General features: G+C 37.3%; 2 protein-coding genes across 2 annotated transcripts; both read left to right on the forward strand.

Moving 5' to 3' along the window:
• The first annotated feature begins 383 nt into the window (after positions 1-383).
• LOC116165817 lies at positions 384-1,585 on the forward strand. The gene is made up of 2 exons (XM_031480507.1): positions 384-1,120; positions 1,180-1,585. The coding sequence occupies exons 1-2, from the start codon at positions 384-386 to the stop codon at positions 1,583-1,585; spliced, it is 1,143 nt and encodes a 380-aa protein (XP_031336367.1).
• Positions 1,586-8,435: 6,850 nt separating this feature from the next.
• LOC116165819 lies at positions 8,436-9,819 on the forward strand. The gene is made up of 2 exons (XM_031480510.1): positions 8,436-8,822; positions 9,589-9,819. Exons 1-2 carry the CDS (start codon positions 8,436-8,438, stop codon positions 9,817-9,819), a joined length of 618 nt encoding a protein of 205 aa, XP_031336370.1.
• Positions 9,820-15,905: the final 6,086 nt, after the last annotated feature.

Genomic DNA, 15,905 nt, shown 5'->3' on the forward strand with positions numbered 1-15,905 from the left:
CACGTCGAGTGTAATTTAACGGGTGGAGCATACAGAAACAGTGCGCTATCTCATACAATCTTTGAATTTGACGTACACGTTGAGCCGGGCTATAAGTTAATCAAGGAGCCGGCTACGATTATATATTTACCGGTACTCGCGCATCAAATAGATAACATAACCTTGAGGTTAGTCGATCAAGACGGTCATTTAGTAGATTTCGGCGAAGAAAGAGTGACTATTCGATTGGAGCTGAAAAAATATGGGACTTAAAATTTTCTGTAAGCAAGGTTCTTCATTTAGTCATCCATCGTCGGCCATCGACGCAACAATTGCTAACGGTGCATTAACCGAAGACGACGTACAGTTTTTGCAATATCTCGGCTATACAGTACTAAGAAAAGATGGAAGAAGCATTAAAAAACCTATTCACGGGCGTAAAGTATGAAGACATGATCGTGGAATGCGATCGCAGAACATACCATCCTTATACGACAAACGCTTATGGTAACTCCGATGAGATTAATCTCGTCATACAGAAAGCGGATCTCATCACGGCCACCTACGATAGCGTTATATATTTAGAAGGAACGCTGAATCCGACTACCGCAAATAAAGCTTACGATTTCACCAACAACGCGCCGCTCTTTCTCTTCGACGAAATTAGATTTATTTTGGGCGATCAGGTGATAGAAACTGTTCGATTACCCGGAATAAACAGCACCATCAAGGGGTTTTGCTCATACACGTCGGATCAAAGCAGATGCTTATCGCATGCAGGCTGGAGCCCTTCCGGGTCTCCTCAGATACTAAATAGCACTAAGACGGCTTTCTGCGCTTCCATACCTCTAAAGCATGTACTCGGGTTTGCCGAAGGATACAGGAAGCCTCTAGTCAACATACGTCAAGAGCTGATATTAATTCGTTCCAAGGACGATAGTGATTGCTATAAAGGCGAGACTGAAGTTAAGATTAATCTTACGAAGGTAACATGGAAAGTTCCGTACGTAATTCCGAACGATGCTATGAAGTTGTCGATCTACGGGAGGATTAACAAGAATCACCGATACAAGTGGCGTTTCATGCGCGCGACCTTTACGTATACCCAACCTTACCCACCACCAGATCGTTGGTTTGGTCGGTAAAAAGCAGCACCGGGTTTCAACGGCCTCAATGGCTACTGATTGCGTTCCAAACTAGGAAGCGAAATAACAAAGAAGCAGATGCGAGCGAGTTTAACCATTTAAGCATTTCCAATATAAAAGCAAACATTAACAACCGAAGATATCCGTATGAGCAGCAAAATCTGGTCTTTACCGATAACAAGTATGTGGATGCTTACGAAGAATATTTAAACTTTCGTAATCAATATTACGACTCGTCACAGGAGAGCTCCCTTCTTAGCTACAAAGAGTTCGAAAAGCAGCCTATCTTCATTATCAATTGCACCCGTCAAAACGAGAGCGTCCATAACGTGGTGATCGATTTGAAGCTGGAAGTTGAAGCATCATCTGCATTTGCAAATGAAACTATCGCTTACTGCGTTATTTTACATGATGCATTAATCGAGTATGAACCGTTCACCGGCATCGTACGCAAAACTTAATTATAGTTCACGTAAAAGTGTAATTAAACTTTATATAAATGAAGAGTGTCAGTTTTGACGAATCAAAAAATAAAATTTATATCTTGCGAGTTTGGTCCTATGCTCACAGAGAAGCAAGAAAGGGCCAGTGGGAAACTGTCGCATTAGATAGGTACCGCTTCAAATGTAAAATAGAACGCATGGCAGCTGTTTTGGAACCCATATTATGTAATCGTATTAAGATGTATCAATTGCAATAAAGTAAAAATGAATGAATTTGGTTGTTTTATTTAAAAAATTACTGAATTACATGAGTATTATAAATATAATAAACGTTAGATAAAGCGCAACAACAAAGTGATCGTACATGATAGTAGCAACATGCTTCTAATTTAGGTAGAGCTGGTTCTTCTTCCACCTCGGTGACATTTTGCGATAGAGTTTTTCGAATGAAATCGGCTTTTTCTTTTCCTTTAACGTATATTTGGTCTGATGATGATGATATTAACTGGCGAAGTATAATTGGAAACATGTAGGATGGCGTATGACCGTGCTCCCATTTAATTCCGTGATGGTTATGAATTAGCCAGGTAGCTTGACGTTGTAAATCGGTAGATAAGCTATTCCACGGAAATGGAGGCTTGAACATAAAATGAGCAACCTGCTTGCCATTATAAATTGCCAGTTCTTTTGGTATAAATACGTTTCTTGATGTTTTAAATCCTTGTACATCGATTACAGTCTGCACCATTCTGTCGTTGACAGAAGATTAAGTATTTATAGCCTAATTTTTAATTCATTTCAATATATATCCCCCCACTACCACATCCTTATTAGTCCTCCAAAAGAAACTTTTGAATCAGTATAGATTTTACAATCATGCAAGCTGCAGTTGTCGTACTGAGCTGGTTTTTCTGTATTAGTGCTAATGCTGCTGCTGCTGCGGATAATGTCGACGAGAGCGATACAATCAGTGAGCGTGAAATCGATATGGCATATAGTCATCTCACCAAATATGGATATATAAAGGAGCCTGGTGAAGGTGAATCAACTCAAGATAATCGTACAAATATCACCGTTAACGCTTTAAAGAAATTTCAAGAACTCTATAAACTACCTAGTGATGGCAGATTAAATGCCGAAACATTACAACTCATGTCTCGACCTAGATGCGGAAATATTGATGACCCAGCAGCGTATATGACTCATCGGTATAAATGGACAAAACAGACTTTGATTTACTATATTTCCAATATGCATGACCTGCACATTTTACAGATGACGGATAAAGCATTTCAAGTTTGGGCGAACCACAAAAATTTGAAATTCAAATATAGCTCAAGGAACCCAGACATATTAATATCATTTCATACCCGAAAGCATGAGTTCGCTTCACCACCATATCCGCAATGTGCATTCGAGTTTGATGGATTGGGCAATGTATTAGCCCATGCATACTTTCCCTCCAGAGATCAGAATGTTGTTGAAATGCATATAGATTGGGAAGAACGCTGGCATGTAGCAGATGCAAATGCACCTCCCCCCGGTTATTCTAGTTATTTCCAAGTTGTCTTACACGAAATAGGTCATACTCTCGGATTACACCATTCGAGCGATGAAAATGCACTCATGTTTCCTTATTACAATTCAAATATGATCACGCTACATGAGGATGATATAGCTGGAATCCGAGCACTATATCCTAGTGATACTGCTGGTACCCCTTCACCAGAGAATAAAACTTATCATCTTTCAACGGGTATTAAGACAACTACACCTACTCTCAAGACCATTAAACCACCTGACCTGTGTACCATTCAAATCGAACACTTTTTGATTCTAAACAAACGACTTTATATGTTTTATGAACATTGGGTTTGGATATCTGCGTTAAACAGCAGCAAAGTGGAACCTGCCAAGAATCTGCTTGAGTGGTTAACGTTTCTTCCGGCATCTTTTAAACGTTTGGAAGCGGTATATCAAAAGCCTAACGGTGATGTTGTCTTCTTTAGTGGCGGTCACATATACATAGTGCAATTCCCTAGTCTGCAACTGCTACCAGGATGGCCTCAGCCTTATAGCCACTTCACAATTCCAAACAGCCATAAAGTGAATGCTGCAGTTAACACCTATACCGGACGCACGCTTATTTATCATGGTGCAAATGAACTGCTAGATTTGGATGATTGTAGTAATCGACCTAAAAATCGCTTAATATATGCGGAAACCTTTCCGGATATTCCTGCTAAGACAACTTCTATATTTAAATACATGGATGGATACCTATACTTTATCACCGGAAATAAATTTCATAAATATAGCGAATATACGGGTCATGTAATTCAATCAGGCGATATTGATCTATCCTTATTCAATATTCATTGTGCTAATAAAGGCGTATTGGAGCAATTATATAATGTATTAGCTAAACTTTTAAAGTTTGATAAACAAATTGAATTGTATATGCGGCATTAGGTGGATAATAAGTTGTTGTGTATCGATACGTATGAATAAATAAAAAGCATTTTTACGCTATAAAATTCTTTATTTTAACAAGCTAATTCTACTAACAACCCTATTTATAAATTTTCTAGGGTGAATGTTTACAATTTCTGTTAGAAGAGTAAAGTCTTGCAAATTATCATACTTTTCCTTCCAACTGCATAGCGATGTTAAGAATTTGAGATTTTGGCATATGATTTTCGCTCTGGATAAAATGCTCTCTTCGCTAGTAACACCTTCGGTATGTAGAATTTTTGCCAACTCACGCGTAAAGTCATCATAAAGACAATACATCGCATAGTGATTGACGACATTCAGTTTTTGAGTAATCACTTCGGAAGCGTTAAATATCATATCGACTGCTTGCTTGGAAAATAGTATAGATTTATCTGATTCGCTTATTCGAATACATCTAACGCCTTCTTCTTCTTCCGCTTCAAGTATTATTATTTTGGACTCGGTAAAAAATTCATGCTTGCTCCTTCTTTTAGGCGTACATTGCACCATATGTTTAATTAAGTGTTCCGTTTTAAAATTGAATATTTCTTTCCATTCGCAACTCTCAAATTGTAAATACTGGTCTTCATAATGCGGAGGACATGATATTTGCACGATGGAATCGAAAAAGTACTCGTCCAGTGTAAAGCCAACTTCGAGAATAATGCCTCCGTCTAAGAATAGCGACCATGCGGATATTAAGGTTTCCTTTCCTATAAACATACATCTTTTGCTTCCACCATAATCGGCGTTATTCAATACATACCTTGCTCCTCCTCTTTCGATGATTCATTCACCGATAATTTATCTACCGAAAGCGATGACTTTGCATCATCATCATCTTCGCTACCCCATGAATCTTGCGATTCTTGTTGTATTTGTGCACTCATCTCGATATAAATCGATTTCTTACATTCTTATTGCTTTTATACCGTCTCTTAAAACTACTTTGGAGGGGATTAAAAGAAATCCATCATGCGCAGTGTATCTTAAAGGTATAGGTATAAAACTGGGAACGAGGTAATGCTAAAAATCATTGCGTTAAATCCTCATATCGAACGCTAATGGATCGAATACTTGCCAACATCGCTCAGCGAGAGGCTCAAAAGGAGTCTAATTATATCGAGACGAAGAGCGAATTGTTAAGTTTAAGTGTAGAGGAATTATTGAAAATATGGATCAAGATCCCCAACGTATTGCAAAGAGACTGTGAATTACGTAATCGAATACGATGTAAGAAACATTGGAACCAGCCGTGGCAGCGCACTCACATCGATGGACCCGCTCCGCTAATGATTTATTGTAATGATTGTATTTCGTCAAAGCATATTCGAAAACCAATGTCATATTAGAATGTAATATTAGAATAATGCGTCTAAAAATAAAGCATAAAGAAGATAAGCTCATTTCCTTTCTAGTTAGCAATATGAAAAATTATTTTTCGCACACGATTTAAGCGTCTTATCATAGCTGCTATAAATAAACATTATTGCGAGATTGCAGCTTCCTGCACCTCTACAGCAATTCACCATGACCTCGTTATAGGTTAATACGTCTATAATAATCTTGCGCGCTTTCTCAATATAGAAATGTAAAGCGAGATTGCAGTTTCCTCTTTCAATTACGCGCTTTTTCTAAAAACATAATAGGGGTAGCTCCCACTCCTACGAAATAGCTTATACGGCCTAGGGGTATCTACCGCTCCTACTGCTACCCTCTACGCCCCTGCAATCGCGCCCCCCTCATTCTAACAATACTTGAACTGCTAAACGTTCATATCTCAAAGCCTCGCCTAGCTCAGATGGTTAAGGCGGCAGATTCGTAATTCACGTATCGACGGTTCAAATCCTCGACGCAGCCTTTTTTTCAGACAAATATTTCACAAGCTATGACGCGTTTCCTGGTCCAGAAACACCGGAAGCAAAACACACAAAATGTGACGTCACAAAATGGCCGACTCACGCGCTCCCATTGGCTCACACCGCACCACGTGACCACAATACTCGATTCTCATTGGCGTGACGTCACTTCCTGGTCTAGAAGTCCCTTTGCTCATCTACTACAGTGTTACATTAACTTCAGGAACAGTGTTACAAGTGCATTGAGCACTAAGTAAAACGCCCATATGTCTATGATTTTATTGATTCAAAAGGTATAACATACATTACTTTAAAGAGTTAATGCCCTCAACATACTTATTAAGATTACAGGGAAATGTAAAACTTTCCGTCCCACGACTTGTAAGTGCAGTTGGTTCAGGTAGTGGGAGCTTCCTGCAAATCTGCTTTTTGTTAAAGATATAATGTTCCTTAGTTCCAGCAAACTTGAACGCCAGAAGGCGCTTAAAGTACGCAACGTCTACTTCTTCATCTTCTTCAGATAAAATTTCCCCGATTGAATATAAAATTCTACCTTTCACACACCCTTCTCTTACAACAACAAAGTCTCCTCTACTGCTACTTTACAGTATAGGTTCTTATTCTTCTACGGACTCTGAACTAAAACTTACGTACTAACACGAGTTTGCAAATTAATGAAAACCACAGTGATCACGTGTTTTGCCTGTTTGTATTAGTTGTTGACTTCACCTTAGAGTTCGCCCCGCCGCAAACTAGGCACAATTAACTAGCACCCCCGATTCTTTTACACGGCGCTGGATTTAATTACTAACGCGAATGAACTTGCCCCAACGAGCAAATTCCTCTTCTACCTTTCTCAAGATAAACTCAGGCCGCGACACCACCAGAAGATCTCTCTTCCGCGTGCCGAAACTCTTTCACCGCCGCCGCGATTCTCTTTTCTTTTCATTTCCACTTATCACCCTACGATATTGTACCCCTCAACCCAAATGTTTCAACGTATACAAAATGTCCAATGAGATGACAATTTTGCTAGCGGAACCAGCCCCGATTGGTTAATTTCAAATTGGTTAATTTCAAATTGGTCTGCGACCGTTAATACCAACCATCACACATTGCTCTCCACCTGCTTCTAATGATTCGTCCCTAATTCAAAATTTATTAGAGGCTTACCATGTCAGGGGTTACTCTTTAGCGGCATCTAAGCTATCGCCATATTTTAGTGACTAAAACCCACACTGACAGACTGCCATTAGCTGCATTAGTTATGCCGGAATTTTACCCCAGAAACCGTTTCAGTTTCAGATCGGTGTGTGTGTGTAGACATATCGGATTACGTGTGAGAGTTAAAAAAAAATCACGACCCACCCTTCAAGGCGACCGCTACCACCTGCAACCTCGTGGGAAGAAATGACCACCCAACATTAAGTTGCCGAAACTGTATTTACATATAAAAAATCCTACCGATCTACGCCTAAATTATGCTTAATAAATTTACCTATCTATTCTAACCCATTTCGACCCACTGTACCCATTTGGGTACACACCACACCATTGCGCTATCTATAAGATAAACTCCGTACATTATTACATTTACTTGAATTACAGACTTCTATTATACTAATGAAATTTTGAATTGGATCGGTTTCTGCTTTATTTTTCAGTTCGCCTTCTCCAATCGTTCTTGTTGCGTGCATGCCGTATTAGTGAAAATTAGAATTGCAATAACTCTCACTGTGCATATATGTACCTGTACTCTATAGCGTGCAATAAAGGGGATATGACCTTGGCAGTCGAACCCTATATTTAAAAAAAAAAAAACTCTAGATATAAACATTGTTTTTCTATTTCGGTGTCACAATGATGATTTTGTCCGAAAACAGTTGTACAAAGACAGTGATTATAGACATTATAGTCGTTTTTTTTTTGGTAACTCATCTCCTAAGTTGGCAGTTACTAGTTAGTACAAGTAGGTACTTCGTTGGGTACTTCCATGTTTCAACTTCAAAATGTCAGTCTTACTACGCTGCCAACCTAAAACTTAACGGCATAAAAAGTGTTCCCAACATAAAACATGTTAGTTCTAATGATCCCTATAGTTTCTGATAATGATTTTTGCACCGAAATAGAAAAAAGTAGTATGAAAAACGCGTGTTACAATGCTTTATTGTAATACTCCTATCTTGCGGACACTCGTGGCTACGCTTCGCGTCGCCACTCGTGCCACAAGATAGTCGTATTACAATAGGTCGCATTGTAACACTTGTCTTTCAATATACTATTCTGACTACAGTTTTGTTTTATGTTATAAGGTAAGCTTTCGTGATCATTATACCATAAAGCTTGAAATGTTGCTGTTTTGTAAAATTTCATATTGTTATGTTTATCTGGATGTACTCGTTTGGGTACAATGGGCATGACGCAAGTCTATTGAAATTTTTGTACATTTGATATTGTTTATTATAAATTTTTCCCTACGCTGCTAATTTCCAGTGTTTTCCACTATTTTCAGAATGGACTCGGATGCTATTAACACTATTACATTTTATGGGAGGAGGTATGACCGATTAGACGCTGCAATTGAAGATATTGTAAATAGAAATGATTCTTACAACCCAGATATTGTGTTACTCCCTCCGGCGGTTGATTATGTCACGGACGAAGAGGATATAGATGAAGGCGTAATCCAAACAAATGAGCTACCTACTGATGTACCGGGCGAAATTGAGGTTCAATTTTACGAGGACGAAGTTTCTGAAGATGACCTACCCTTATCAAGATTGCAAGATATACTTTTGTCTAATACATCTTCAAGTAGGACAACTTCTAACCCGAAATGGACCAATGACGTACTTGATATAAGTATGAAAGCATCAACAGAATGGAAACTACGAGAGGAGGTTGTAAAGAATGGTGTGGCTGGCCTGAATCCAATCCAAATATTTGAAAAATTCATTGATGCTGACGTTATAAATCACATTGAACAAACAATGTTATATTCTCATCAAAAGAATAATCACAACTTTCAAGTTAGCAGTAATGATTTAAAGACATTCATAGGTATTCTTTTGTTCAGTGGATATCACCAACTTCCCCGAGAACGTCTTTATTGGAGTGTCGATGAAGACGTTCATACGCCGATAGTTTCCAATGCGATGTCTCGCAATAGATATATGGATATAAAGAGATGTTTACACTGAGCAGACAATTCTGCCATTGATAAGAATGATAAACTTTTTAAATTGCGGCCTCTAATGAATAAACTAAATCAAAACTTTATGCAATGGGGTATTTTTCATGATACTCTTTCCATTGATGAAGCCATGATCAAGTATTATGGTCATCATTCCGCAAAACAGTTCATTAGAGGAAAGCCGATTAGATTCGGATATAAGGATTGGATGGTATGCAGTTCTAATGGATATTGCTATCATTTCAACACCTACTGCGGAGCTGAGGCCACAAAAAATCCACCGATAAACAAAGTGCCTCTAGGATCGAAAGTTGTGTTAGACCTTCTGCAAATTGTTACAGTACCATCTGACCACACTGTCTTTTTTGACAATTATTTTACGAGTTATGATCTACTGAGAACCCTGAAAGAACGTGGTATTAGAGCGTCTGGAACTCTTCGTAGTAACCGTTTGAAAGGCTGTCCATTTCCAGACCAAAAAGAGTGGAAAAAAGGATAAGGGATATTTTTGCAAAAAGTATGATGAAGAAAACAAACTGCTATTTGTTCAATGGAAGGACAACAACATCGTAAGCATGGGTACTAAGTACGATGCTGTTGAACCTCTTGCTAAAGTTAAACGTTGGAGCAAAGAAAAAAAAGAAAAAATCGATGTATCACAACCTGTTAGAGAATTAGCTACAGGTAATTTACAACTACAATAAGGGCATGGGCGGCGTAGATCAGTTGGATCAAGCGGTTAACAACTACAGGATCAGTATCCAAGGTAAGAAATGGTGGTGGTCGCTATTTACCCACATGCTAAATGTGACGGTTGTAAACGCATGGAAATTACACGTATTTACTAATGGGAAGTCGGAACTGCTTCCATTTGTTAGAGAATTAGCTACATATTATCTAAAAAGCAGTGAAAAGGCTATATACAGTCGTAAAAGGCCGGGAAGCGTTCCATCCAGCGTTTCAGAGTGAGGGTGGACATTTTCCTAGAAAAATGGAGTCACAGATAAGATGTCGGGAAATATATTTTAATTACTCACCTAATACCTAATAATCTAAATAATAATTGTAATTTTTAGCCACACTATCTGATATAAATTGTTTTAAAATTCGATTAGTCTTGGTCACCCCATCTTTTCCTCCAATGGATCCAAAGTAACTCACATACAGAATTGTTTGAAAAAATTTGCAGTCCCATCTACTAACTTACCTCCCATTGCATTAGCATTTTGTTCTTTCTCTAAATATATTTCTAAAGCATTTAAATCTTCAACTGTGCTAATAGGTAGATTAACAGGAAGATTCTTGGGAACCGTTGATTGTTTTTGTTCCAATATTGCTATTATTCGATTATTTTGTTCCTTTACCTCCAATATTTTTGATAATAAAGTTTCATATTCTATAAAAGTGAAATTGTAATTGATCACTTTAGAAATAGAAATAAATACATACCAGTTCTAGTTATTACAGTATTGTGATTGCCATCGTATCGGTAATCAGTTGTGACAGGTAGCTGGCACAGTTGCAGGGAAAGCACACGCATCACCTACAATATGAATATCTGCAATCGGCATGTACATGTGAAATATACTGCAAGCTTATACCTGAGGTTGCTGCGCCATGCACTCTTGATATTTGGGATGGTACATTACGTTCTGCAGTCCCTTTTATGTTCCTGCGATATGATCTAGGTGTCGTTGGGTAGTGAATCTGTAAAAATGAGGTCTAGTAGCTAAGTAGTTGCAACTACTTTTAGGTCAATTTTATATAAGTACCTACCTGACAATAATTGATGGTTCTCATCGTCATTTTCATTAACAGATTCCACTTGTGATTGCAACTCGTTAAGGCATTGAACTAAAATGAAAAAAAAATTGTGGAGGTATGCCCTACTAGTCCGGGAGCCAATGACATGATTTGGTGACCAATTTCCTCCCGGCTGATAATTTGGCACACAATTAAGATGGCTGTGTTATTACGTGTTTCGACCGTCAACTACGGCATCTCTGCTGGGTGGGCCAATCATTTTCAGTTATTCCCTCTTGCTTGAAAATTTGTCAGATGATAGTTGACCTATTACTTTGAATAAAAAAAACGTCAGCCGGATGTACGTTGCTGGAAAATCCGTCAGCTGCTCGTATGAACGTGCAGGAAAAAAATTAGTGAATTTGTTACAAGATATTTAGTGTGCTACTTTGAATTAAAAAAAACGTCAGCTGGGTGTACATTGCTGGAAAATCCGTCAGCTGCCGTAGTGAAATGTGAGATGCGAAAACCGATCGCCTATTTAAACATATCAGCTGATGGATTTTCCAGCAAATGACATCCAGCTGATGTGTTTTTTTAGTTTTAGTAGTGTTCACTATTATCTGACAATTTTTTAACCGAGAGGAAATAATGTACGCATAGTTATTTAACATAACGCTCATTGCATGCGCGACAATGTATCAATTATTGTCTATTCAAAATATGTATAAAGAAAATAAACATTAAAAAAAAATAGTTAATCGTTCTCATCTTCACTTTCATCGTGGCACTCTCATTTTTTGATTCGCTGTCTTCGCTATCAGAACTGTCTGCTACCATGTTTCCATCCTTATCATCATCGTTAGTATCTATCCAAAGATAAAAGAAAAATTAGATCTATATATACAATCTATTATAAACAATATATGAATAACATTAGATAAAAATATGTATACCAATAAAACGCCTCATTTATACACTCATTGCATAAATAACTATTGTACCGATAGTTGATAAAATCTCCACGGCGCCAGTGGCGCCTACGTCACAATGAACTTCGTCTATTCCAAATGCTTGAACGGAAAATGATTCCTTTTCCCAAGAAGGGAACAGCTAATCCCCAAACTGTTAGTTCAACATTAATTGCCTCTAATGAACACGAAAGTGTGGAATTTGCCACGTTACTAATTGAAGCACATTCCGAGACGCATTCATCGGTAGTTTCTCGTAAAAGAACATTTTCAGTTACGATGAGATGATTGCTTTTATTCTCGCCTTTATTAGAAATATCAGGTTCCGAAGATGACAAGTTGCCAATTTCTAAATCAATGATTCGCATTTTTGGCGGTATGATAGGTCACAGAAGTTTTTATGCTTACGGTCAGGACATAAGTAATGCGTAAACTTGTAATTTACTTACTTAAAAGTCTCTACCCACTACAACGTATCATACCGTAGGCGCAGAAATAATGAACATACGGAAGTACATATGACATTTTTTTTCGTCATGGTCTAGGTGTAAATAATGCCCAGTATTCTCCCTCGACTTCTCGTTTCGCACCCTCTTCCTGACGCGTTTGTTTACAAGTACAACCGAGCCAACGGGAACCAGTTGGAATATAAATTTATACTTACACAACAAACACTGAACCAAAACAACACCGACTTATTCTAATATAGCGTCAAAAAGAACTTTATCTTTCGCTCGACTGTTGAGGTTATGTGTACCGCGGTCGTTAACCTTTACTTTTCACTAGAGGTATATCGATACCATACCGGCAGAACATCGTAAGCGACAAATTTCGTGAAATTGAGTTTTTGTGTTACTGGAACTATCGTATGTGCTAGATACTAATGGCAAAGTATCTTATGTGCATATAAAAGCTTTAATAAACAAAAAACGCAAGATTTCTTTGTCGTAAACGACATTTATTTGTGATTAAAATTGTTTATTATAACCTTCGAAAATATTGTATGTCTACCACGAACCGACAGAACATCGTAATGTCAGATCACGTGGTGCAGTTATTTGTCACTGGTGTTCGTTTCGTGTTCATTTGTTAATTTTGCTTTCTAAGTGTAACAATTTGTTTTATTTATACTTATTTTGATGAGCAATTATCTAAATTAAGCTGGTACTGTACTGTACTGCTTGTACAGCACTGTAAATACGTCTATTAAACGGACTATCCACATAACCTAGAAGTACAATACCATGCCTGAAATCTATTGTTAAGTATCGGTAATTAAGCAATCCAACTGGGTCTACTAAAAATTGCAAAAAAACGTTCAAACAAATTTGTTAATAGTGGGATTCCGCTCAAAGTGAGACATCTTAAATGTTTCAGATAAATGATTCATAATGGGAAGCCGAGCGGAAAAAATATTAAATCTTGTAAAACAGGGAATGAATGCTACTGTTGATACTCAAGTTACTCAAAATACAAAGATACAACAACCAAAGTCGCAATTGCAAGTTGGCGATATTATTGATATTGGAGTTTGCAACAACGTGATAGACATCAATGTCGAGATTGATCCAAGTATTATTATTGAAGTTAATCCCGATCTTGCAACACCCAATGAATTTAATCAAGATCTGAATTACGTATCAGAACACCAAGGAATTTTTGAGGAACAAGGCATCGTGATTGACTGACCAACGGATCAACTGGTGAAAAAACTCGTAGATTACGACTCAAGTTCATCAAATAACAGCTTTGCCGTTCCTACTCAACCTGATAAACACAAACCCAAAAGTCACCAAACAAAATTTCGACGCCATTCTTCAGAAATGTCTTACAATGAAGAGAAGAAAAACATATCTAGCGACAGTGAAAAGTATCTGAGTGACTTAGAACAGCAGGTGGTGGGTAAACCAGTTAAGAAGAAGTCAAGGTTACGGAAGCGAAAATTACAGATGCTTGAAAAAAATTTTGGAAAAGGGAAAGCATTAAAGCCCAACCCTTGCACAGAGCACTGTCCCAATCAATGCTCATTAAAATTTCCCGAGGTTGTACGACAAGATGTTCATGAATTTTATTGGGGGCTAGGGAATTCACAAAGACAAAGAGACTGGTTGTTATCCTGCATGCAAGAGGTTGGCATAAAAAGAAGAAGGCAAGAAGCTGAGTCAAGTAGAAGGCACAAAACGTTTAAATATGTTATTCCTTGGAACGATGTGCAACATAATGTGTGCCAAAAATTTTTATTAAATACATTGGATATTTCTCAGATGACTCTCAGATATACCAAAGATAATGCGATATCTTGCCGAATTTCCAAAACTGATCAAAGAGGACGGCATGAACCAGCCAATAAAACTAGTTTAGAATTACGGCAAAATGCAGTCAACTTCATAATGCCGTTACCGGCAGTTCCTTCTCATTACTGTAGGACAAAGACTTCCAGGAAGTATTTACCGAGCGAGTTTCGAAATAACTCTTTTTTGTATAGAATTTTTGTCAAAGATCAAATCTGTAACGGAAAAAGCACCCAAGTAAGTTGTAAAGTTTTTAAATCGATTTTAAAAACGGAATTTAATATTGGATTCCACTTACCCAAAAAGGATAAATGTGTGGTCTGTGAACCAAGAAAAGACAAAGACTTCGAGGATACAGAAAATTCAGCCCAAGCCTACAAAGAGCACATTCGCTTGAAAGATATTTGCAAAGAAGAGTTTTTGAAAAACCAAAAGAAAGGTCTAGAAGAAAATAAATTCCTTTGTGTTAGTTTCGACCTTCAAAAAGTGCTTAGTACGCCACATGGAGATAATCTACTTCTTTATTGTGCAAGAAAGTACTCGTTTTACAACTTAACGGTATATGAAAGTGTCACACAGAATGCCCTATGCTATTTGTGGGGCGAATGCGATGCCAATCGAGGCTCAAACGAAATTTGTACTACACTTTACAAATACTTGAGTGGGGTTGATAAAAATGGAGTTACAGAATACGTTCCTCTTCACTGTGATAGTTGCTCGGGGCAAAATAAAAACAGATCCACTCTAGCAATGCTATTCTACTTTCTTACCAAATCTTCTAGAATAAAGTCGATAAAAATTACCTTCCTATTGCCTGGACATACTTACATGCCAGTGGACTCTATACACGGTACAATTGAACGCTTTATTAAAAATCGCACCATATGGGCACCATCAGAATGGGAAACAATTATAGGAAACGCAAGAACTAACCCGAAGAATTTGGAAACTTTTAAACTGTGTTTTACTGACTTTATAGATTGGAAACAATTGTCGAATGAAATTTTGCCCCCCAAGAAATTCAAATCAGTTGATGGAGAATCTATAAAAATTACTCAAGTGCGAAGTGTTTATTTTGAAAAAAATAATACTAACGTTCTTGTTGATTACTCATATGACAGTTCAGACATAAAGATCATAAAAATAGTGTCCCAAAAAGAAGAGTAATTTAAAAACTAAACAATTATACACTAAAAAAATGTGCATCACTCCAATAAAAAAAAGAATTTAGAGGATCTCTGTAAAAAAAATGTAATTCCGAGAAAATATCATCAAGAATATTTTGAAATGAATGCGTCAGATAAAGTACCTGATGTTCTACCAGAAACAGACCAAGAAGATGTAGTAGAAGAATTGGAGCAGTAGATAGACAAGGAAATCTGTACAAATTTAAACGAGTTATTTGTAACAGACACAGAAAAGTTTTCTTTTATAATAGGTGTTTCTACTTAATGTTTTTATTTGAACAAAACAGAAAATAAATAGTTACTTTATGGATAGTATTTTAATTTATTATAGCGTAACATACTATTACTAACAAAACATCGTATGACACACACATACGATAAAAACGTGAACGTTTGCTACATTTGACACTGACAAAACATCGTAAACGACTGCGGACGCAAGATTATGAAACATTTTGAGAAAAAAGTTTAATATAATTTAAAATAATAAATAATGTCAAAGACGCACAGCAAATTTTTGTTCATTCCACGAAAAATAAACTACCATTTTAAAAAAATGTTTCTGCTGTAAAATTTGCTCTGTGTGACATACGATGTT

This window comes from Photinus pyralis, unplaced genomic scaffold, assembly GCF_008802855.1.
Source record: "Photinus pyralis isolate 1611_PpyrPB1 unplaced genomic scaffold, Ppyr1.3 Ppyr1.4_LG3a, whole genome shotgun sequence".
NCBI classification, from domain to species: domain Eukaryota; kingdom Metazoa; phylum Arthropoda; class Insecta; order Coleoptera; family Lampyridae; genus Photinus; species Photinus pyralis.